The 25147-nt window shown below is 47.5% G+C and overlaps 1 protein-coding gene across 1 annotated transcript in view; it reads right to left on the reverse strand.

Moving 5' to 3' along the window:
- Nucleotides 1-25147, reverse strand: part of hmcn1 (hemicentin 1) — a 208005-nt gene that overhangs the window by 180689 nt on the left and 2169 nt on the right. The window contains 1 exon segment of the mRNA XM_056275570.1: nt 504-574. Within this exon segment, the coding sequence (XP_056131545.1) occupies nt 504-574 (71 nt within the window).

The raw sequence follows: 25147 nt of genomic DNA on the forward strand, positions 1-25147 counted from the left end.
GGTACACAAGAAGATAGTTATTCCCATGCAACTTCCTCCCTCTTTCCAAACGATTACACAAAAATTTGAACTTGGCAATAGCCTATTTGGTACTCTAGTCCCATTGTATGTTTTTGTTTATACATGTGTTTGTAATGATGACGGAAAATCAAGAAGGAAAATAAACGCAGGGCTTGGAGTATTACATCCACAAGATCCAAGTTCAACAAGCTTTGAAAGGTAAGCTGTCGGGCTTCGTTATAAATACATTTCTAAATCCACTTGAGTGGGAGCAGGGGTAAAGATTGAAAAAGAGAGACACGATTTACAGTCAGACAAAGTTAGAAGTAATAATCCCACTTAAAGGATTCTTTGTGTAGCCACAGTCTTATAATCTTGATAATTGAGCAGTGATAACAGCTGGGGTCTAATGGCTCTGCTCACATGGGCACCTTGATGGATGTGATTTCTTGATGACAAGTAAATGAGATATTTCAGCCTACTGCTGCATCTACTGGACCAACCTGGACATACAGCTCTCTCAGCTCATACTGGAACTTCTTGGGGTCTGTTGTGATAGTAACAGGTCCGATCTCTGCAAAGAAACAAAGGAAGACACTCTGTTATTGGTAAGACCTGGAGACTGACGTCTCAGTCAGAATGAATAACTGGAAAAGTTTCATTGCTCGGGCCAAATATTATTGGTGGCAAATGTGCTCACAGGTCCGGGTTCAAATGTCACAAATTTGAACTGGAGTGGGACGAACCTCCAGTAAGCATCAAGGAAACCAAAATTGCTTTAAGGGAAAGAGGATAAGGGAGATAGGAGAAATATTGACAAATTGAAAGTAAACATATGAATTACCATCTTAGAATGTCTTAAGAGACCAGTCTTCCATGCACATATACAAACACCTGACTTGTGCACATACATGCATGAGTCTGCACACTTGGGCATGCACCACTTAGCTAGACCAGAAGTTTGCTTTTGGACTGATAAGAAAAATTAGTTATGGAAAAATTTCAACAACTTCTATCACTGACTCACGATGATTGATAACGATGTTTCTAATGAGACAGAATTGGGACTGGGTGATATACTGTACGGCAGATGATGCACACAGACATGGGAAAACTTTGGGATTAATAACAATAAGGGGAGGATGGGTTACGGGTTCAGAGCTGAGCGAAAAACGAAGGTCATATGTGAATCTTAAGTTTAGAAAGGTTGAGAGTGAATTTAATCAAATTCACTAAAGCAAGACATGAATAGCTCAAAGGTTGGAGCATGATACTATCACCACCATAGTTGGAATTCTTCCACACTAAGGCCACCCATGCTTAAAATACTATATGCCCTCATAGTACTGTGCATACTATCAGACACCCTGGATATAAACATACGAAAAGTGAAGATATCTCTATGACTAAACCTTTTCAAGCGGGCCTTCCTTGTGGGGTTTTCCCCCTTATTCACCCAATTGTATCCAGCCAATTACCCCACTCTTCCGACCCATCCCAGTCGCTGCTCCACACCCTCTGCTGATCCAGGGAGGGCTGCAGACAACCACGTCTCCTCCGATACATGTGGAGTCGCCAGCTGCTTCTTTTCACCTGACAGTGAGGAGTTTCGTCAGGGGGACGTAGCGTGTGGGAGGATACTGCTATTCCCCCCAGTTCCCCCTCGAACAGGCGTTCAGACCGACCAGAGGAGGCGCTAGTGTAGCAACCAGGACACATACCCACATCTGGCTTACCACCCACAGATACGGCCAGTTGTGTCTGCAGGGACGCCCGACCAAGCCGGAGGTAACACAGGGATTCGAACCGGCGATCACTCTGTTGATAGGCAACAGAATAGACCACCATGCTACCCGGATGCCCTTCCTTGTGGTTTTTCAAGAGATAATACGTTCTTACATTTCGTTCTTAGATGCAAAACATGTGTTTTTCCAAAGAGAAGACAAATGAGAAAATATAACACTTTATGCAGTCCAAACAAACTGAAATATGCATATAAACAGGTTTGTTTTCCCATAGGTTACAGAATGGCTGCTACGGGGGGCACTAAGTACCTTAAATACATGCTGTGCCTTGCTGTCATCTGGGTGGCATGTTAAGTAGGTACTCACCTGTTCTGTTCATCATTAATCATTACAGAATTATCTTCTTCTTTCGGCTTGTTCCCTGTTTCCCTGGGGTCGCCACAGCGGATTTTATAGTTTCCATCGGTACCCTGTGAGGGCACAGCAACAATGGCGGTTGTTGTTAATCCGGGCCTTGACCGATCTGGTATGGAGCCTCGACCAATCCGGTATGGTCTTGTCAATCCGCATAATGATTTGGTAAAGTTTTACGTCGGATGCCCTTCCTGACACGACCACTAACCCTGTGGATGGGGGCACAGGTAAAGCGCTAGATGCCAGCCTCCATGGATTTGCACCCATGCCAGTTGCCTAAATCACTACAGAATGATGCTGCATTAAAAAAAAAGTTAAAAGTTATTCATTAATGGGGTTCCCTGGTGGCTCACCTGGTAGAGTATAGACCACATAAGGCTGATTCTTTACTGCAGGAGCCTGGGTTCGAATCTGGGCCCTTTGCTGCTTGTCATCCCCTGTCTCTTTGTCCATTGTTATCAAATAAAGGCAGAAAATGCAAAAAATATATATAAAAAAGAATATATATATATATATATATCCCTCTCACCCTTTTTCGGGTGGTATGTTGTCTTCCTCAAGCTCGGGTCCTCAACCAGAGGCCTGGGAGTTTGAGAGTTCTGCACAGTTTGAGGGTTCTGCACAGTATCTTAGCTGTTTCTAGGACCGCACTCTTCTGGACAGAGACCTCAGATGTTGTTGCTGGAATCTGTTGGAATCTCTCTCCCACTTTGAGGGTCACAGCCCCTAGTGCTTCTTATTACCACTGGGACTACTGTGGATTTGACCTTCTACATCCGATCTAGTTCTTCCCTCGGGCCCTTGGTATTTCTCAAGCTTCTCGTGCTCTTTCTTCCTGATGTTGCCGTCGCTCGGGATTGCTACATCCATCACTACTGCTGTCTTCTGTTCCTTGTCGACCACCACAATATCTGGTTGGTTAGCCAGCACCTGCTTGTCAGTCTGGAACTTGAAGTCCCACAGGATCTTAGCTCTGCCATTCTCAACCGCCTTTGCCGGTGTCTCCCATTTGCACTTGGGGACTTCCAGTCTGTATTCAGTACAGATATTCCTGTACACTATCCCAACCACTTGGTTATGCCTTCCAGTGTATGCTTTCTCAGCTAGCATTTTACACCCCAAGGGCAGAGAACCTGGAATTGAGATATATATATAAAATTCATTAAGACCTCAGCCTAAACCCTCCCCCATCTCCCCCTTTTTTACTCTGGTATGTCCTTGTGTTAGCAAAGCGAGGCCCTCTTTAGGCCTACCCTGACAGCAGCCGGGGCAGTTTGACTGCAGACGGCTGGAGTGACACCGTGACCTTTGCTCTGTGCCTTGACCAGTGTCAGTAGTCAATTGTGTTTCTCGGCTCACTTTGTTCTGTTCGTTAATGAGCTGCTAAGTCCCTCCTGGAGTCAAACTGGGTGACTTCAGCCGCTGCAGCTGTGCTGTGGAATGAGCCTGATGAAGGGCTGCAGACACACACACGCACACAGACACACAACTTTTCTGCAGATGTAAGCAGATTGAAAAACAAGGGTTCTCTTGTTAGAGGCGGGGGCAATTACAAAGGCTCCCTGACGTTTGAAAAAAGGATAGAAGTTGAGCTGCCATAAAAGAGCATGTATAAATTTTTCATGACCAGCGCCCGAATGAGATATTTAGTACTTGCCCAGCAAGTCAGGCTCATTAAACATACCAGCGCTCTTATCATGTGAAGGATTTTCTATTTTCCTTCATCTGACATTTTGATATTTGTATAAGCCTTTAAAGTTCCGTTAAAGTCAATGCAATTTTGCACCATGTGTCCTGGCAATGGTAATATGTAAGAAAACAGCTTTTAATAAGCAGTGTTTTCTTTAACATTTATTTGCATCGAGGCCAATCACAAAGTCGCATCACATTTCCCTTCGAAATGTCCTGCCCAAACAAACACTTTGAATTTCTCCAATAATGCAGATGAAGCAGTGAGAGATCTTTTTCCAAACTACCCAGATTTTGGCCGCCTCGGAGATCCTTGAGGTGGAGAGAAGGAGCATTTGCGGCGATTAAATACGCTTTGTAAAACTAACATGGAAATGTGTCTGGCCGCTCTGAACGGAACATGGATCTCAGGCCAGGCTTCTCAGAAATGGAAAAGCTGACATCTCTCTCCCTAGCAGAGAGGTTCCCAGGACTCCTCTGAGTATGCTCTGGGCCATCTTAGACCCAAAACACAACGGTGCCCTTTACCAAAGCCACAATTAGGTTACGACTTCAACTCATAACAGCACAAGCTACAAGTTTATGTTTATTTTATGTTTATTTTATTTAAGAAGGGCAATGCACATTAATTAAGATGAGCACTTGACTCCATCATGTAAATGTGCCGGATTTAGCCATACAGGCTCATTTTCATCTGCAGTCCCTGGCAGGTTGATGGCTTATAAAAACAAAAACAAAAACAAAACATAAGCACATAAGCACAGACAAGTAGTAAAGCAATGACATAGTAATCTAACTGGTCTCTTCCCACTTATTTATTTATTTTTTTATTGTTTCCCCTTACCCAATTTCCCCTCGGGGATGAATAAAGTATTCTGATTCTGATTTCTCCCCAGTTGTATCCGGCCAATTACCCCACTCTCTCGAGTTGTCCCGGTCACTGCTCCACCCGCTCTGCTGATCCAGGGAGGACTGCAGACTCCCCCCATGCCTCCTCCAATACATGTGGAGTCACCAGCCGCTTCTTTTCACCTGAAAGTGAGGAGTTTCGCCAGAGGGACGTAGCATGTGGGAGGATCACGCTATTCCCCCCAGTTTCCCTCCCCCCCAAACAGGCACCCCGACTGACCAGAGGAGGAGCTGGTGCAGCGACTGGGACACATCCACATCTGGCTTCCCACCCGCAGACATGGCCAATTGTGTCTGTAGAGACACCCGACCAAGCTGGAGGTAACATGAGGATTCGAACCGGAGATCACTGCATTAGTAGGCAACAGAATAGACCGCCACACTACCCGGACGTCCCTCCCCCCACTTATTTAATTGGCCAGAGTTCAACAAATGGGACAAACTAACTTTGGATAACACTGTGGGCCTAAGGAACCAATGCATCCGCCCCCATTCCTGTTGCCTTTTCACTAAATGATGTTGCAAAATAACAAATGCTTGACAAAGGTGTGATACCCCCCCCCACGTCATATAAATAAATAGATATACTATTGCAGCAAAGCCCATCTCCCAGCTGCCATTCGGGAAATGGTTTTAATGCTTTCTCTGTGATGACAGAGTGGCGTAACCCGTAAGTGGCATAAACAGGACCATGTGAGTGAACTCAGCGTGGAGGAATGCTCTGAAGTCTGACCAGAGGAATCACGAAACGATAGAAGAAACAACTGCCATAAACCAGCCAAAACGCTCATCTGCTAAAACCGGCATCTTCTGTTTAGTTAATCTGTTTGTAATACAGCTTGTTGACTCAAGTGGTCTGGAAGTAAATAATGAAAACAAATGACTCCAGTTCGGATGGTTTCCACCTCGCCGTTTACCTCGGCAATTCTGGCTGAATTAACGTGCCTGCGCAAATCACGCGTGTGTGCTGTAATGTTCACAGAAGGGGTAATGGGATGAAACTAACTGGGCAGCCGTCCAATCAAAATCTCAATTTCACCTCCTCTGACACTCAGGCTGCAGCTTGTTTCCTGGGAATCGCTCACATAATTGACTGCGGAGTGAACATCTCCTTCCTCACCTGGCAAAGGCAGCAGCAGGGAATTCCAAGGTCCGTCCATAAAAGGTCACATACATGAATGGACGTACTCAAACCGGATCACATCTCAGCTTTGGCCGCAATACGTTGGGTTTAAGGACTTTTTCCAAGCTTCCGTGACTCTAAGCATGTCGTGACAGAAGTCCCCATTACGTAGGCCTTACCTAAACACCGTCAACCAAAATTATGACTAAGAACATTCCTACAGAGTCTGGAATTTGAGCCAGTTTCCCAAAGCTGAATGCCATACTGATTTGTCCCCCCCCGTGCCCCATCTCCCCGACGGAGATTACTTCCACAGTTCACAGGCTACAGCATTTGCTGTCATTCTTATCCTCATTCCTAGAGGCAAACCTCCAGCTATATCTAACGTAACATTATTCCCGTCTCTAAAGGCTTAATCACAGAGCTCCTCAAAACCGCTGCTGTGACAATCCAGACCTTTAGTTATCACAGGAGGCCCGAGACCAAATCCAGCCGACGCTCCAGTTAGACGTGTCTGTGGTGTTCTCTCCTGTGAACGAACACTCCTGGATTTAGTCAAGGGCCCAGCAAGGGCATGGTTTGGGGAGACCAAATGTTCGTGCATTGTGTGTTTTTGGCCACATCCACAGAATGTTTTTCACAGGCTGGGCCTGTTTGAAGATGGCTACTCAGGCAATGGCGGGAGTATCTCAAGTTGCATATGGCTTTCCAGTCCAAAGCAAACTAACATGTTGTCTCATATTTGTTAAACAGATGAAATCCCAGTGTTAGCTATGGAAATCTTTCCATCCCTCTCTCTCTCCCTCTCTGTCTCTCTCTCTCTCTCTCAAACATGCGGGCACACAAACACAGGTGCGTACTCATAAGTGCACAAACAGCAAAAATTTACACAACCTGTTATCTTTTGCAGCACTCCACAGCAACACAGAGGCTGTGAACACAAACTGCTTTCTGACCCTCTGCTGACCTTTGAAAGGCTGCCAGAACGAGAGCGCGGTTACCGTCCCGACCGTCAGCCGTGGGGGGCAATTGACTTAATCAGCCCCAGCGAAAAAACATATGGGAAACAGCACAGTGTGTAACATGTGCGCCTCTGTAAGAGTGAGTGTCCAAGAGCCCATACAAAACGCACACAGGTGAGCAAGCATGCACACAGGCAGGCAGATATGAGAGCACGGACACTGACAGAGATCACACACACACACACACACACACACACACACACACACACACACACACACACACACACACACACACACACACACACACCCCTACCATTGAGGACACTGAGGATATGTCATCTGTAGTTTCTGCCTCAATAGGAAATATAGGCTTGCTCTCTCTCTCTCTATATATATATATAGACACTGCTCAAAAAAATAAAGGGAACACCTAAAAACACAATATAGACCTCGATGAATGAAATATTTCAGCTGAAAATCTTTATTTATTAGACAGAGGAATGTGTTTAGAGCAAAATAACCTAAGAATGATCAATGGAAATCAAAAACATTAGCCCATTAAGGTCTGGATTCAGAATCATACTCAAAATCAAAGTGGAAAATGAGAACATAGGCTGATCCAACTTCTGTGGAAATTCTTCAAGACGATTCAAAATGAGGCTCAGTAGTGTGTGTGGCCTCCACGTGCCTGTATGCACTCCCTACAACGTCTGGGCATGCTCCTGATGAGACGACGGATGGTCTCCTGAGGGATCTCCTCCCAGACCTGGATCAGGGCATCGGTCAACTCCTGGACAGTCTGTGGTGCGACATCGCATTGGCGGATGGTACGAGACATGATGTCCCAGAGGTGCTCGATTGGATTCAGGTCTGGGGAACGTGCAGGCCAGTCCATAGCATCAATGCCCTCGACATACAGGAACTGCTGACACACTCTGGCCACATGAGGACGAGCATTGTCATGCATGAGCAGGAACCCAGGGCCCACTGCACCAGCATATGGTCTGACAATGGGTCTGAGGATCTCATCCCGGTACCTAATGGTAGTCATGGTACCTCTGGCTAGCACGTAGAGGTCTGTGCGGCCCTCCAAGGATATGCCTCCCCAGACCATCACTGACCCACCGCCAAACCGGTCATGCTGGAGGATGTTGCAGGCAGCAGAACGTTCTCCACAGCATCTCCAGACTCTCTCACGTCTGTCACATGTGTTCAGTGTGAACCTGCTCTCATCTGTGGAGAGCACAGGGCACCAATGGCGAATCTGCCAACCAAGATGTTCTCTGGCAAAGGTCAATCGGGCTGCACGGTGTTGGGCTGTGAGCACAGGCCCCAATTGTGGACGTCGGGCCCTCATACCATCCTCATGCATTCTGTTTGAGCAGAAACCTGCACATTAGTGGCCTGTTGAAGGTCGTTTTGTAGGGCTCCGGCAGTGCTCCTCCTGTTCCTCCTTGCACAAAGGACCAGATAGCGGTCCTGCTGCGGGGTTGTTGTCCTCCTGCGGCCCCCTCCACGTCTCCTGGTGTACTGGCCTGTCTCCTGGTACCTCCTCTATGCTCTGGACACTGTGCTGGGAGACACATCAAATCTTCTTGCCACAGCACGCATTGATGTGCCATCCTGGATGAGCTGCACTACCTGAGCAACTTCTGTAGGTTGCAGATACCACCTCATGCCACCTCTAGTGGTGAGGGCACTAGCAAAATGAAAAACTAACCAAAGATCGGCCAGAAAAGATGAGGACAGGCAAATGGTCTGTGGCCACCACCTGCAAATCCATTCCTTTTATAGGGGTTGTCTTGCAAATTGTCTAATTTCCACCTGGCAGAAATTAGACAATTTACCAACAGGTGAAATTGATTCACAAATCAGTGTTGCTTCCTAACTGGACAGGTTGATATCTCAAAAGTGTGATTGACTTGGAGCTACATTGCATTGCTTATGTGTTCCCTTTATTTTTTTGAGCAGTGTATATATATATATACAGTGGCTTGCAAAAGTATTCATACCCCTTGAACTTTTCCACATTTTGTCACGTTACGACCACAAACATAAATATATTTTATTGGAATTTTATGTGAAAGACCAACACAAAGTGGCACACAATTGTGAAGTACAAAGAAAATTATATATGATTTTAAAATTGTTTTACAAATAAAAAACTGAAAAGTGCGGTGTGCAAAAGTATTCATACCCCTTTTCTCTGAGTGCAACCAATTGCCTTCAGAAGTTGCCTGATGATTGCTGAATGATCGAATGCTGACCTAATGACTAAATAGAGTCAACCTGTGTGTAATCTAATCTCAGTACAAATACAGTTGTTCTGTGATAGCCTCAGAGGTTTGTTAAGAGAACATTGGGGAGCAAACAGCATCATGAAGTCCAAGGAACACACCAGACAGGTCAGGGATAAAGTTGTGGAGAAGTTTAAAGCAGGGTTAGGCTATAAAAAGATTTCCCAAGCTTTGAACATCTCACGGAGCACTGTTCAATCCATCATCCGGAAATGGAAAGAGTATGGCACAACTGCAAACCTACCAAGACACAGCCGTCCACCTAAACTTACAGGCTGAACAAGGAGAGCACTGATCAGAGATGCAGCCAAGAGGCCCATGGTGACTCTGGACGAACTGCAGAGATCCACAGCTCAGGTGGGGGAATCTGTCCACAGGACAACTATTGGTCGTGCACTGCACAAATCTGGCCTTTATGGAAGAGTGGCAAGAAAGCCATTGTTAAAAGAAAACCATAAGAAGTCCCGTTTGCAGTTTGCAAGAAGCCATGTGGGGGACACAGCAAACATGTGGAAGAAGGTGCTCTGGTCAGATGAGACCAAAATTGAACTTTTTGGCCTAAATGCAAAACGCTATGTGTGGCGGAAAACTAACACTGCACATCACTCTGAACACACCATCCCCACTGTCAAACATGGTGGTGGCAGCATCATGCTCTGGGGGTGCTTCTCTTCATCAGGGACAGGGAAGATGGTCAGAGTTGATGGGAAGATGGATGGAGCCAAATACAGGGCAATCTTGGAAGAAAACCTGTTGGAGTCTGCAAAAGACTTGAGACTGGGGTGGAGGTTCACCTTCCAGCAGGACAACGACCCTAAACATAAAGCCAGGGCTACAATGGAATGGTTTAAAACAAAACATATTCATGTGTTAGAATGGCCCAGTCAAAGTCCAGACCTAAATCCATTTGAGAATCTGTGGCAAGATCTGAAAACTGCCGTTCACAAACGCTCTCCATCTAATCTGACTGAGCTTGAGCTGTTTTGCAAAGAAGAATGGTCAAAAATTTCAGTCTATATGTGCAAAGCTGGCAGAGACATACCCCAAAAGACTTGCAGCTGTAATTGCCGCAAAAGGCGGTTCCACAAAGTATTGACTCAGGGGGGCTGAATACCTTTGCACACTGCACTTTTCAGTTTTTTATTTGTAAAAAATTTTTTAAATCATGTATAATTTTCTTTGTACTTCACAATTTTGTGCCACTTTGTTTTGGTTTTTCACATAAAATTCCAATAACATATATTTATGTTTGTGGTCGTAACGTGACAAAATGTGGAAAAGTTCAAGGGGTATGAATACTTTTGCAAGCCACTGTATATATTTATGCTTTAAAAATTTGGCATATTAATCACTGTTAACTTCCCCCATAAAAACACCTTTATAGTAGACCTAGCTTCATTTAGCTCCTCGTAATCTGCTAAATCTTGTCAAATTTGATCGGTCTTTTGACCATCGGGCTCATGTGTGTCATGAGTTATCGAATCGTGCGTCTCTCCAGCTGAACGTCCAAGGATTCTCTCTTAACAAGGCAAGTGATTGGAGTGTCCGGGCGGCGTGGCGGTCTATTCCGTTGCCTACCAACACGAGGCTCGCCGGTTCAAATCCCCGTGTTACCTCCGGCTTGGTCGAGCGTCCGGATGTGGGTATGTGTCCTGGTCGCTGCACTAGCGCCTCCTCTGGTCGGTCGGGGCGCTTGTTCAGGGGGGAGGGGGAACTGGGGGGGAATAGTGTGATCCTCCCTCACGCTACACCCCCCTTGCGAAACTCCTCACTGTCAGGTGAAAAGAAGCGGCTGGCGACTCCACATGTATCGGAGGAGGCATGTGGTAGTCTGCAGCCCTCCCCGGATCGGCAGAGGGGGTGGAGCAGTGACCGGGATGACTCGGAAGAGTGGGGTCATTGGCCAAGTACAATTGGGAGGGGGAAAAAAAGGGAGGGTAAGAAAAATAAAATGAAATAAGGCGGGTGACAACAGAAGAGGTAAGGAGGATTCAGTGGATCCTCCCCCAAAAATAAGACCATTAAATATGTAATTCAATATGGTGTTAATGGGATTAATGACCATTAAGCCCTGTCTGATGGCCTGGCGGCCTGTCCAGGGTGTCTCCCCGCCTGCCGCCCAGTGACTGCTGGGATAGGCTCCAGCATCCCCGCGACCCTGAGAGCAGGATAAGCGGTTCAGAGAATGGATGGATGGATGGATGGGATTAATGACAATTACTAATTTTTCAATGTGTCACATTTTAATGTTTGTTATTCATCATGAGACGCTACGCTTTTCAAGTGTAACTAGCTAAACTTGTAAATAATCTTATGTGAGCTATGGTAAATTGCTATGGGTAATGTCCATCCATCCATTGGAGTTTGTTTTGTTTTTTTCTTTGCAGCCGCATGCACACACATCCCTTGTAGCATCGTGCATGACAGCCAACGTCGCCTAGCCTATATATGCCTGACATTGCAAAGGATGTTGGTACACCGTTTGCTAACTTAGGAGTCAAAGGTCACATATTGTGCAGTTTTCCAACATTTTATCTTTGTTTTCCTCCCCTAATCCCATCCTTAATTCGTAAGAAAATGGCTGCGGAAAGTAAAAACGCTTCTCTAATCACAAAGTTCTGACCTCTGCACGCCACAGACCACGACATCTCTCGCCATCGTTCTAATAAAAAAAAGCCAAAAATTCAAATTCAGGTGAGTTGAGGCCTTTTTGGTGGTGCCACACACTGCCCCCCTTTAGCAGGCAGGGTGTGCAACTTGAACCGGGCAGATGTTTCTACGGCTCTTGAACAAAGATGGGTTTGCCATAGTGCGCTAACCAGCAACCGCAAACCACCTTCATCACTCCGTCAGGGCAAGCGGACAGGGTGTTTTCAGGTTGATGCAAAAATAAAATATGTTCAGTCACTTCTCGGGCTCTCTTTCTCTGCTCGCCTCCTGTGCCAGGCATCTGACGGCTTGTCTTGTTTCCAGAGCTGGGGCCATCTTCATGCTTCACAGCACTAGCTCGGGCTTGTCTTTCTCCCATCTATTTTTTTTAGCTTCCCCTCTTTCTGGTAACGTTTCCCTCTCCTTTATCCCTTATTACCTCACTATCTACCCAGCCACCCACCTCACACACACACACATACACACACACACACACGACAGACATCTAGAAACTGAGATTTGGCCCTGAGCAACGGAGTTGAACACGGAATTAGAAACTGCCACAAATCGAATTTGTGATGGAAACTTCTATCCGCAAAACCACTGGAGAAAAAGCCGAGAGAGAAAGGACCACCAGGCAGTTGATTGCCCTCAGTACCACTGATGCCTCCTCTTCCTCGCGTCACGCCACGATGTTTGGCTGGGCCAACACCAAGGGCCACAGAACCGTGGCTCTTTAAAAGTAAATCTTTTTCAATTACGGATGATCCGGGATGATCAAAAACAAATAGGCAAGAGAACAATCGCCGTTTCATACGAGCACACACGCTCTCGCATGAGGTCCCTAACTCCAACCACACACTCGCCCGCATGCACGCATAGTGCAGCCGAACCAACATACGCACCACACACACACCACACACAGACATGTAATCCCTCCCAGATGCAGGGGCTGACAACGGGTATGTTCCAAGACAGGCGAAAGGTCTCAGCCCTCCCCCACTCATCCGACTGACTGAACGACTGGTGCAACAGACAGAACACAGAAACGTCTTAATTGTGTGCGTGTGTGTGTGTGTGTGTGTGTGTGAGAGAGAGAGAGAGAGAGAGAGAGAGAGAGAGAGAGAGAGAGAGAGAGAGAGAGAGAGAGAGAGAGAGAGAGAGAGAGGGAGAGAGAGAGAGAGAGCTACACTGCCCATATATAGATGTGCACCTCCAGGTGTAGCATGTTTGCATGCACTTCTGCATTCTCTTGTGAGTTCATGACTGTCATTTACTGGAGATATGTGGTTCTGGGGTGCCAATAGAAACCCATCTACCCTCCACTGAGAGTGCAAGTGGAGAAGTGTGTCGGGGTGCCCACGTACAGGCGTGCCCATCTGTGCATGTGCACGCGTGTGTGTGTCTGCGTTAATGCATGCAGCCTCAAGTTTTTTTGTCATATATGAAAGCAAGTTGTTCTCATAATGAAATGCTTGTTTTACTGGCCCAACACGCAAGTGGGAAATAAAAGTTCTTATAAAAGCAGTTGGAGAAATCAAAGTGCAAGAGCAGCGTGTGTGTGTGTGAGGATTGTGTCTGTTTGTCACGCAAGGAGGCGGATGAGAGGCCAGCGAATGAGCACATTTCTTCTCATCAAGGGACCACAATGTATGTCAGGTTTACCCTATTAGGGTCAAAAGAAGGACCACTATGTCACACGGATGAGTATAGTTTTAGAAAGACCTTGTTGAACACTTTGCATAGGTTTTCAAGTCATTTCAGAGTGATATGGCACGTAATGTGCAATCAACAGACATACACAACATGTCACATCCAAAAGCTAATGTTAATTGTGAGAGGATTATGCAGCTTGAGAGGTGTTAGCATGCACTGTGTGTGTGTGTGTGTGTGTGTGTGTGTGTGTGTGTGTGTGTGTGTGTGTGTGTGTGAATGAGTATATCCAACGTATCCCAATAAAACTAATTTATAGCCGTCACTGAATCTCACCTTGCCCGTTTGCACAGACAACGTCAAAAAGTGACGCTAATTGCGCCTGCTAGTAAGGAGGAAGGACGTGGGTCTACAGTCCAAATGATTTGTTCCTTGGGTGTCCGGGTAACGTGGCGGTCTATTCCGTTACCTACCAACATGGGGCTCGCCGGTTCGAATCCCCGCATTACATCCAGCTTGATCGGTCGTCCCTACAGACACAATTGGCAGTGTCTGCGGGTGGGAAGCCGGATGTGGGATATGTGACCTGGTTGCTGCACTGGCGCCTCCTCTGGTCAGTCGGGGGCTTGTTTGGGGGGAAACTGGGGGGAATAGCGTTATCCTCCAGCGCGCTCCATCCCCCTGGTGAAATTCCTTACTGTCAGCTGAAAAGAAGCGGCTGGTGACCCCACGTGTACCAGAGGAGGCACGAGGTAGTCTGCAGCCCTCCCCGGATCGGCAGAGGGGGTGGAGCAGAGACCGGGACGGCTGGGAAGAGTGGGGTAATTAGCTGGATACAACTGGGAAGAAAAAGGGGGGAAATCCTCCTCCCTGAAAAGATGACTTGTTCCTCAAATGCTTTGTTTGATAATATCCACAAAATAGCAGCATTTCTGAAAAATATGATCTTCACGTCCCTCATAGACGGGGAATCCTTCATGATTCTGGCTTTGCAGCACATCCCCCATACGTCTCACTGATACCGAAATTATACGAAGCTGAAGAACGAGAGGGATGTTTCCTGTTTGGGAACTGAGAGCGCGACTATAAGCTAATCTTTAAATCTCTTTGACACTACAGAGCAATATCGCTTTAAAACAAAAATGAAAAGGCCTCATTTATTATCTGTTTAACAGCTTCCAGCTGTACACAAGAGCAGCATTGCATGCGAGACTCCTGGTAGTTTGGGTTCTAACGCCGAGGGAGCGCTACTCGTGCTAGCACTGGGCCATGCAAATAACGCGCGAATCCCCCATTAACCCGGACGTAACACTATGACCTCCTCTGGCGGCGACATGCCGTCCATCGAACAAATCGTGCTGATCAGAAAATTTATTAGACAGTTAAATTTAACTTAACTCACAGGGTCAGACACAAATGGCTCACAAAAACGATTCCTGTGAAACAACATTTGGATGGGTCACCAAAACCCTCTGCCAAAACTATGACTCAAGAAAAATGCAGGAAATGTGTTGATACGGACCATCTGTGTGCTATTACAGCTCAGCGGTCTTTGTAAGTATCACTCAGAAATCATAAATGCATAATAGGGAATAATGGCGAGGGGAATAATTGACGATTTCAGCTTGTTACCACATACACGTCGATGCCCCTTCTACATCTGCCGTGGGAGGAGGCCGGGTCGTAGGCAATGACAACAGCGCATCCGTCCACATGAGCTTTCCTTTGTTAAGCCGGGGCTGCGTATAAACACTGTCAGATGTTGGCAGCCAGAGCCTTGAGTCAGATTCTCACCACAAGTTCAATAGGCGAGAATATGACGTGTGGATTTGTGAATTTATACGAAGGAACGCATTAAAGAGGGCTGACGGCAGTTGAAAGTCAGCGATCGTCTGTGGCTGGGTGTCGACGGCAACCATACATTTCACATACGCTATGCGTCTGTGGTGCGGTCACATGGGAGGGATGCGGGCAAACGGCGCGCGGCCGACAGCAGAGCATCAAATCAGCTTGTGACGGCTAGTCAAAATATGAAAACGACATCCGGGTAGCATGGCGGTCTATTTCATTGCCTACCAACACGGAGATCACCGGTTCGAACCCCCATGTTACCTCGGGCTTGGTCAGGCATCCTTACAGACTCAACTGGCCGTGTCAGCGGGTGGGAAGCCGGATGTGGGTATGTGTCCCGGTTGCTGCATTAGCGCCTCCTCTGGTCGGTCGGCTGGGGGGGGGGGGGCTGGAGGGAATAGCGTGATCCTCCCACGCGCTACGTCCCCCTGGTGAAACTCCCCACTGTCGGGGGGAAAGAAGCAGCTGGCGACTCCACATGTATCGGAGGAGGCATGTGGTAGTCGGCAGCCCTCCCGGATCGGCAGAGGGGGAACCCCCCCCCAAAAAATAAATAAAAATTAAAACTCCTAGACAAGGGGGAAAAAGGAAAGAAGTACGCTGCACTGTGGCGTTAATGGCTGTCATAAAGCCCACATGTTCAATCACTCTGTCTCATTCATACATGCAATGAGGATGAGGTACGCAGAGACTTGCACCTCAACACACTGTGACAGAGGAGCATGTATTACGTGTCCCGTGTCTACAAGCATGAAACGCCCCCTGTAGTATAAGAGAAGCTGAGTGGATGGCATTTAGGCATTAATAGAACGGAGAGAAACTACGGACAGGAATGAGCAAGTCCCACGTGCTGTGATTTACGGAGACTGATATGTGACCCTGTCTGCAGGACTGACTTCTGCCCGTGAGGGTATGTCAGACAAGACACTTGCACCCTATGGTCTGGATAAGGCACAGACGGGATAAACAACAGGTAAACCCATCTGGAAGACATTATTAATGACTGTTGAGTGGGGAATGTAGAAAATGTGGTGCACGTGTGCCGCTTTCCCATCTGTCTTTACTATATATAGTAATCAAAACACTTAAAGGGTTGAGAAATATTCAGGGCGTCCTGGTGGCGGGGCGGTCTACTCCGTTGCCTACCAACTTGGGCATCGCCGGTTCGAATCCCTGTGTTAACCTCTGGCTTGGCTGGGCGCCCCTACAGACACAACTGGCTGTGTCTGCTGGTGGGAAGCCGGATGTGGGTATGTGTCCTGGTCGCTGCACTAGCACCTCCTCTGCTCGGTCGGGGCACTGGGGCACTGGGGAGAACCGGGGGGAATAGCATGATCCTCCCATGTGCTACGTCCCCCTGGCGAAACTTCTCACTGTCAGGTGAAAAGAAGCGGCTGGCGACTCCACATGTATCGGAGGAGACATGTGGTAGTCTGCAGGCCTCCCCGGATTGGCAGAGGGGCGGGAGCAGGAACCAGGACGGCTCGGAAGAGTGGGGTAGCTGGCCAAGTACAAATGGGGAGAAAAAGGGGGGGGAAATCCTTAAAGAAAGATTGTGAAATATTCTAAAAAATGTTTACAGGTGAGAGAAGACGGGACAGACAGTGACCCGTGAGGGGATAACAGGAGGGTAACAGAACGGGTCAGGTCCGTTATCAGTTGTTCGAACAAGGGAGGATTTGGTTTGAGTCGATTCATCTCCTGCTCTCACCTGCACTCGGAATCAGGAAGAAGAAGTTAATTCAGCCCCTAATTTGGCATTTCCCCTCAAGTGTCCAACCTTTACTACTTCTGTCAGCAGTGAATACAGAAGTGCCTATTTTGCCATCACCTCCCTCTACTTGACCCTTTTCTTTTCTCCACCTGTGAAAAATCTGGAAAAAACAAAAAACAAAAATGACCTTCGAGCCGCCGGGAATGGTGCGAGCGCAACACCTTACACAACCAAGCTGCTTGCAAAACTAACCCCGGCCTTGGTGACCTGTGTTGTACAATACTGCCCGTTGTACAGGTAATGCTACACAGCAGTCCGTGCAGGGGTGACAGGTGCTCATTACATCGCCATGACAACAAAGGCAGAGATGGGGGGGGGCGGGGAGGAGGATAAACAAGACAATGAGAAAGGGAGGGGAGATGCTTTCCTACGGCCTAGCAAGGGATCAGATTGTGCCCTTTCTGTTAAGTCTCTAAATGCCTTTCATTACAAGGCTTCATTTCAAGGGTACGAGGACGGCGCTTGCAGCAAACACTGAAAAATGTTCATTCATTCATTCATTATAAGCTGCTTGACTGGGGTCGGGTCGCGGTGGCAACAAGCTAAGTAGGACCCTCCAGACGTCCCTCTCCCCAACTACGCCCTCCAGTTCCTCCTGGGGGATCCCAAGGCGTTCCCAGGCCAGATTGGACATGTGGTCCCTCCAGCGAGTTCTGGGTCTCCTCCCAGTTGGCCGTGCCCGGAAAACCTCCAAAGGAAGGCGCCCAGGAGGCATCCTAATCAGATGCCCGAACCACCTCAACTGGCTCCTTTCGACGCGAAGGAGCAGGGGCTCTACTCCGAGCTCCCTCCGGATGTCCGAGCTCCTCCCCCTAGCTCTAAGGCTGAGCCCAGACACCCTACGGAGGAAACTCATTTCAGCCGCTTGTATCTGCGATCTCACCCTTTCAGTCACTACCCAAAGCTCATGACCATAGCTGAGGGTTGGAATTGAGAGCTTTGCCTTCCGGCTCAGCTCCCTCTTCACCACAACGGTCCCGTACAACGTCCGCATTACTGCTGATGCTGCACCAATCCCTGTAATTGTTATCCAGTCTAATTGTTCACTGAAAAAAACGTGTCATGTATAATATGCAAACATAAGGACACCATTTTAGAAAACCCGTCAAGAGTTGGCTTAAGTCTGGTCCCATTATTCACTGGCAGAGCAGATGAAAAAAATTAGCAGTAAGCCCCCTTTTAGTGGAAAACAGTGGAAAATACATGATGGTTGTGCTGTTTTACTATACAGCTCCTGTGGCAGATATAGGTTACTGGTGATTTTGCTTTTTTGAGAGTCTCCATATTTCATGGTCATCGTTAAACTCTGAGGGGAACCCGGATTAACTGGCAATGATTCAGATGCTGCTTTGTTAACGGCCATGGACGCGTGTCATCAGCCATGGTGACTATGAGGTATTGGGGTTTAGTGTGCGTCTTTTGCTTTACTGAGGCGACGCTAAACAGGTTATTCTGAGGCAGACGGAGAAACCACAGTCACAGCATATCAGCCCTGCTGACCACACACACACACACACACACACACACACACACACACACACACACACACACACACACACACACACACACACACACACAGTAGGCTGCTTGCTGCCGCAGAACCAGAGAGTGTGTCTCGGCATATACTATCTGTCCTTTCTTTGCATCCTGATAGATGACTAACCCCCAACAAGCACCCCTCAGGGGCGAGGGGCAGGGGTCGCTGACAGTCGACCTTCAGCCTTGCAGCCTGTAACGTTGAGATTCCTTCGACACTTGCCCAGCTCAGACCCGTCGGCTGCGTTTCAAAACCTGCACAGGCCTTCACGCCAATCACCGAAGCCACCTTGTTGTCCCATCTTAGTTCCTCCTCCCCTCCCTCGCCCCCCTCTCTTTCTACCTCTTTATCTTTTTTCCCCCTGTTTGTCCGGCCCAGACGCTGACATGCTGACATGTCAGTCGAGCGGGGTTTCGTTTTTTTTTTCTTGCAGCCTTTCAGGAAATGTTTCAGCAGCACGCAGCAGGCATTCTCGCAGGAGGGAGAGAGGGGGATGAGGGGAGAAAGAGACTAAACAGAGAGAATGCACTGATTAATTTTTTTTCAAAAAAAACACACAGCAAAGTGAGAAGAATAGGATAAGGAAATAAATGTTTCATCTGTTAACTCAAGCAGCACACAGTCGGTTCTGCTGAGGTGGAGGAGGAGGAGGAGGAGGACGGGGAAACAAAGAGAAAGAGAAATTTAAAAAAGACAGGGAAAAAAACCCCTGCAGAGTCCAAGTAGTGCCTTAGCTGTTCCCTTCACTAGTCTACTTTAATATGTCCCCCCATAACACATACACGCACACACGCACACACGCACACACACACACACACACACACACACACACACACACACACACACACACACACACACACACACACACACACACACACACACACACACACACACACACACATCTGAACCACTGGGGCCTTTTAAAATGCCTGCCAAGAGGGGAGAAACCACATAACACTCCAGCGTTTTACTGTGTAAGTGAAACACCGTACATGTCATTCTGCACACGCCTGCGCCGCCGTTGAAACGTTGCACATGTTTTGACTAAAATGTGCACCAACGGCTTACAAGGTAGGAAGAAAATATATATGTATGTATATATATATGTATATATATATATATATATATATATATATATACATATATATATATATATGCCTCTCCACAGACGGCCAACATGAGGTCATGTCATACTGAGACCATGGGAATGATTGCCTTTGGCACCGGCGGTAAATGGAGGTAAATCCAGTGTGCTCCAAATGATTGACCCAGATTCCAGAAGTATGATGAGAAACAATAAAATCACATGATTTTTGTGCCATGAATTCCACTAACCCCTTCTCAATAACTCGTGTCTAGACATCACTCTTGCAGCTATAAGTCGAAATGCAAAATTGCGGACGCGAGGGAAGCCTTTGTTGGGGAAGGAACAGTAAAGGTGCAGGGCCTCCTGCTTATTTTTATGGTTAATAAGGCGCTGCACAGGCTGACTGGCAAAAAATGTACACCATCGGCAGCAAGCGCTGTTCTGATGTGTGTGTGTGTGTGTGTGTGTAGCCCAAGTCTCTTCAAGCTCCTAGAGTGATTGTGGTGGTAAGGCACAACAACTCACAATAACGGCACCTGAAAGGCATCTCTCGACTTTTCTTCCCCCCGCCGACTAGAGCGGCTCGGCGATCGGTCAAATGAAGTTATCAGAATCACTTGACTTGCCTCGGGTGTGCGGCTCTCGTGAATAAAGCTTGTTCTGGTGATTGGTTGCTTGCCGTGTGGACACATGGTAAGAGTTAGGGGTAGGTCAGGTAAACACGTCTACTCCCAGAAGATGGGGGGGGATCACCTCAGACAAGCTGCAACCCAATTCATGTTCCACAAACACACCAAGGGTCGATGCTTGAATTGTCTTATTTACAAGATCCTGAGACCAAATTGGCAAAAATTGCATCCAGCCCTTTAGTCAACATGTGTTAAAATTCCTTGCTCCTTACTGTTCGATCTCCCTCGTCCTACTTTACTTTTCTTTTCCCTGTTTCCATCCTCAGATCACTTCCAGACACAAATCATGCCTCCTTCTCCCGGAGCGGTCCCATCGCTCAGCCGAGCATGCCGCCTCGCCTCTCCGTTCACATCCGCTCCTGTCGACTCGGGTTCGCGCCTCCATGCCCCTGCCCGTGACCCGAGGGATGCTGCAGCCCCACAAAACCACTCCAGTCACCGGGTTGGATTGGATTGGATAATGAAGCTCCCCGGGTCACGGGGATGTTCATTATCCAATCTTAAAGAAGGCCAAAGGAGGTCACATGAACTCCGAGGACCTCGGGATGAGCCCTGGTGTTCAACGCGGGCTGGGGGAAACGAGCACACTGAGACGCTAACCGGGACGGTGTGTATCCGCGGGCCTGGGCCCCAGATGATGGGACGATATTAATAAACTTGGGTAACTGCGCCTAAGTGTACAAAGGCAGTGTCATGATGAAGACAGGCAGACGGGTTATGTCTCCTGTAGGGGGCCCGGGTATATTCCCTCAGACACGGAGGACCTTGTCGCAAGCAAGTTGAGAACCGCTGGCCTAGAGGGCAAAGGTCTCATAAACATCGCAGGATCGGCTCCGTGTGAAGGTTTTCCATTCATTCCATATGGATTCACATTAAAACACCGCCAGCAATGTATTGTGTACTTCCGGGGGTTACTTAGTTGTGTACGTCTCACCGGATCGCAAGCTATCCCGATGCCGACAGCGCCCTCGCTTTGAAACCTCTGAGGGCTTTTTGGTCATAAACTTGGGAGAAGCACACGCAGAACGAAGACGAGTGTTCCTGAAGCAGCCCTCAGGTATGCAGCCGCCCAAGATGAAAGCCAGGGGGATGACCCCCGCGCACCGATTACAAAGCTACGGAGCGGGGCTGAAAACGGTCGCTCCCAAGATGCCGCCGCGGGGCGCTTCAGTGGGCGCGCGCACGACCCCAAAAATCAAAGGCCGTTTTGATATTCCAGGGCAGGTCTGTGGGAAGATGAAACACTCTGAGGGTCCATTGTAGTCCGTCCCCGTTCCTCGGCCTGCGTCTGATCCTCCAGAATACCGCTCCCCCCTCCCCCCCCGCTCCTCTCTTTTGGCATTCCTGCCTAATGGCATCATTATTGACTCTGTCTAAATGCAGGCTCCTTGTAATCTCAAACGGGTGGAGTGGGTCTGACACAATAAATAAATAATAAAATAAAATAAAGGAAAAAGAGAAGTCTGTCTTAAAGTAGAAGACAACGGCAACAATAGGAAATGTAGGTGGCGTGTGTGTGTGTGTGTGTGTGTGTGTGTGTGTGTGTGTGTGTGTGTGTGTGCTGAATGCTAACAAAAGAGGTTGTGGGTACATGTCTGCTTTGATCATGAGGACAAGGTACGGAGCGATACCGTCATCTCCTCTCCCATCACTCCATGCCCGGGCCTTTGGTCCGTCTCCTTTTAACTACACAACACCGGCAAGAAGAGAGGAACAGGGCTGGCTATCAACAGGGCGGATTAAAAAAAACAACAACAAAAAAACAGCAGTGGAAATACCTGGACCCAGCTCCAGATGTGAGCGCCAAACATCTACCCAACTCCAAGAAGATGCTGGTTTCTTTAAGTGGAAGAATGTAGAAGTCTTCTAGAGCAGTGGTTCTCAACCTTTTTGGGGTCCTGGACCCCCTGCGTATTTTTGATCTACCCTGAGGACCCCTCCACATGATCTTGGGGGAGGGTGGTTGCAATTTGATAGAAACAGTAGAAACTGCATTTTAAATTGCATTATAGCATTTATTCACTCTTTGGGGCAAAAATAAGAGCTTTCAGTTGTAACTTAGATATAACAAAACAGAATTCTTATGCAGTAACTTTCAGATATATGTAACAAAACAGAATATGTATTCAGTAACTTTCAGATATATGTAACAACAGAATTTTTATGCAGTAACTTTTAACAATACAAACGGGAGCGAGATCTCTTATTAAAATACAATAAATTACACTTGTGAAACAGATGTAATTAGAGAAAAAAGTCCTGTTACCCTTTATAGTTTAGGTAGATAAAGGTCTCAGTCACATTTGAGTAAAATAATCCTATTTCTATAAATGTCATTGGATCTTTTTTTAAAGATATTTTATTTTCACGGACCCCTTGCAATTACACCACGGACCACTAGGGGTCCGCGGACCCCCGGTTGAGAAACACTGTTCTAGTCCAACTCGGATTCACGGGTTAATCAGACAGTAAGACAATCGTGTCGAGCCGGCGAGCGTCGCGTTAACTTGTGATGTCTGTTACCCGAGCAGCGCCATGGAGCGATGGAGGGGGGATAAATAAATATATATATTTATTGCTGAGCAGCGTTGTACTACGACTCGAGTTCTGATTTTTAGGACTCGTGACTCGACTTGGACTTGAGCACTGATGACTCAGACTCGAACACTAGGGACTCGACACTCGACTCGGACTCGAGGTTTAGTGACTCGACCACAACACAGTCGCTGAGTCTCTTTTTGTTCGAATTGTACCTTTTCTCATACACAAGTGCTTATGAGTGTAATTGTAGTTTTTATCTGCGTGTACACTCAGTGTGCACATGCCTGTGCAGGTAGACTTTGTGTGTGTGTGCGTGCACACTTCTGACCCAAGGCTCTGTTCTAACCCAAATCAACCTCAACCAATAAAACAAGCACACTAGCACACACACACACACACACCCTCTCGCAGTAAGGTGGCGTTTATGAGGAGCAACATGTGTGTGTATAACAGCGTCACAGAAAGAGGCTTTCAATGCACACTGGAAACTAGACGGGTGGCTCAAAAAGACCCTCTTCTCTCTGGTGGCTCAAAAAGACCCTCTTCTCTCACTGTTAATTAGCTACACTCAAAATGAATAAACCCATCAAGCACCAGACCTGGTTTCATCATGACGGCTACGCATTAGCTCTCATCTAGCGCAGAAGGTGGGCGGCTAAACGCAGCCCCCCTTTAGACCAAACTGTTTAACTGAGCATCACATCATCATCATGGCTAAGTGCGTGTCATTCATTAGATGTCTTTTGGATGTCTAGTCAACATACAGTTGCTCAGTGGGAAGTTTATTAGCACCTAAACTCTCACATAAGCATTCCCTGAGTCCAGAAGTCCTGCCTCTAACGTCCATTCTCCGCTGGCCTTCATGTGCTTATCATCACCACAGATTCCAGTCAGCGTGCTCCCTAGCTCTCGGAGAGACACGTTAGTTCATAGGTCATACGACCAGGGTCACAGGTGGGGATACTGTTAAGGTGGGCTTCCCTTTAAACTAATGTCTAGGCAAAGCACAACAATTGGGAATGGGAAACCCCAACGCAGCTCTTCCGCAGACAGTATCAGTGTTTGAGTGGAATGGGAGCACCGACTCCCGGGCTACATACACACAGCCCAGGCTGCGCCTCGGTGAAACGACTTGTGAAGGATCCTCTGGCTTTGCTTCTTTCTCTCTTTCCGTCTCTCAGGATGAAGACAAGAGCGGAGGGAGGGGGCTTCCTGACTGTTCTTCCCACATGAGCCTGACCCCAATTTCCAGGCGTCCTCCTGACACTCTTGCCTCACATACTCAGAGAGAGAGAGAGAGAAACACACACACACACACGCAGACTCATGCAGACACACACGGACGCACTACTGTGTTTACTGTGTCAGACTGCAGTGTAAATAGCAGGGGGGGCTCTGGCCTCCGATTTAAAGGCAGCCAAATGAAACAGGAGGCCCTGCGTTATCGTTCTGGGTCGGATGGAAAGCAAAGAAAATGGATGCACATCAAACTGGAACAAGCCACTGAGTAAAAACCCCAAAGGGAAACAAAGCCGATTCTGTAGAAGAGTCTGGGATGTTGTCAGAAAGAACGGGTGAGCGAGCGAGAGAGAGAGAGAGAGAGAGAGAGAGAGAGAGAGAGAGAGAGAGAGAGAGAGAGAGAGAGAGAGAGAGAGAGAGAGAGAGAGAGAGAGAGAGAGAGAGAGAGAGAAAGGGGTTGCAGATTTGGGGAAGTGTTCAGCTAACCTACTATGCTGTGTGCGTTGTGCTAATCATTCCTCTATTTCCCCCGGGGTGGGGGGTGGGGGGTGGAGAACACATTCTGACATCCTCATAAACATTTAAAGGAGCAAAGTCACCGGCGCAGTTAACGTCACCTAAGGGACAAGCACACACAACTTCCTACCAGCACTCAGCAGGCTCTTCCTCACCTATGGGAGTACGGTTCTGATACGGTTCTCCTAAGCCTCCAAGTTAGATACAGGTTGCAGCCCCCCCACCCCCCAACGCTTTACATCGCAGCTCTTTAATCACATGCTGAGGACCTGCGGTGTACTCCGTCCCAAACGGCGCAGCAAAACGGATTCATCACTTCTAAAACCTATGTATACTGCACATACTCCTTCCTTGGATATACGTATTGTTTCTGGCACGGGTCTGGAGGCTTGAAGCCATGATTGGGGAATTTTTTTTTAAGAACTTCTGACATGTTGAAATTTAGCAGAGAGCACACATCTGGAATATGGAT

The sequence above is a fragment of the Lampris incognitus genome, chromosome 3 (assembly GCF_029633865.1).
Source record: "Lampris incognitus isolate fLamInc1 chromosome 3, fLamInc1.hap2, whole genome shotgun sequence".
Lineage (NCBI taxonomy): Eukaryota > Metazoa > Chordata > Actinopteri > Lampriformes > Lampridae > Lampris > Lampris incognitus.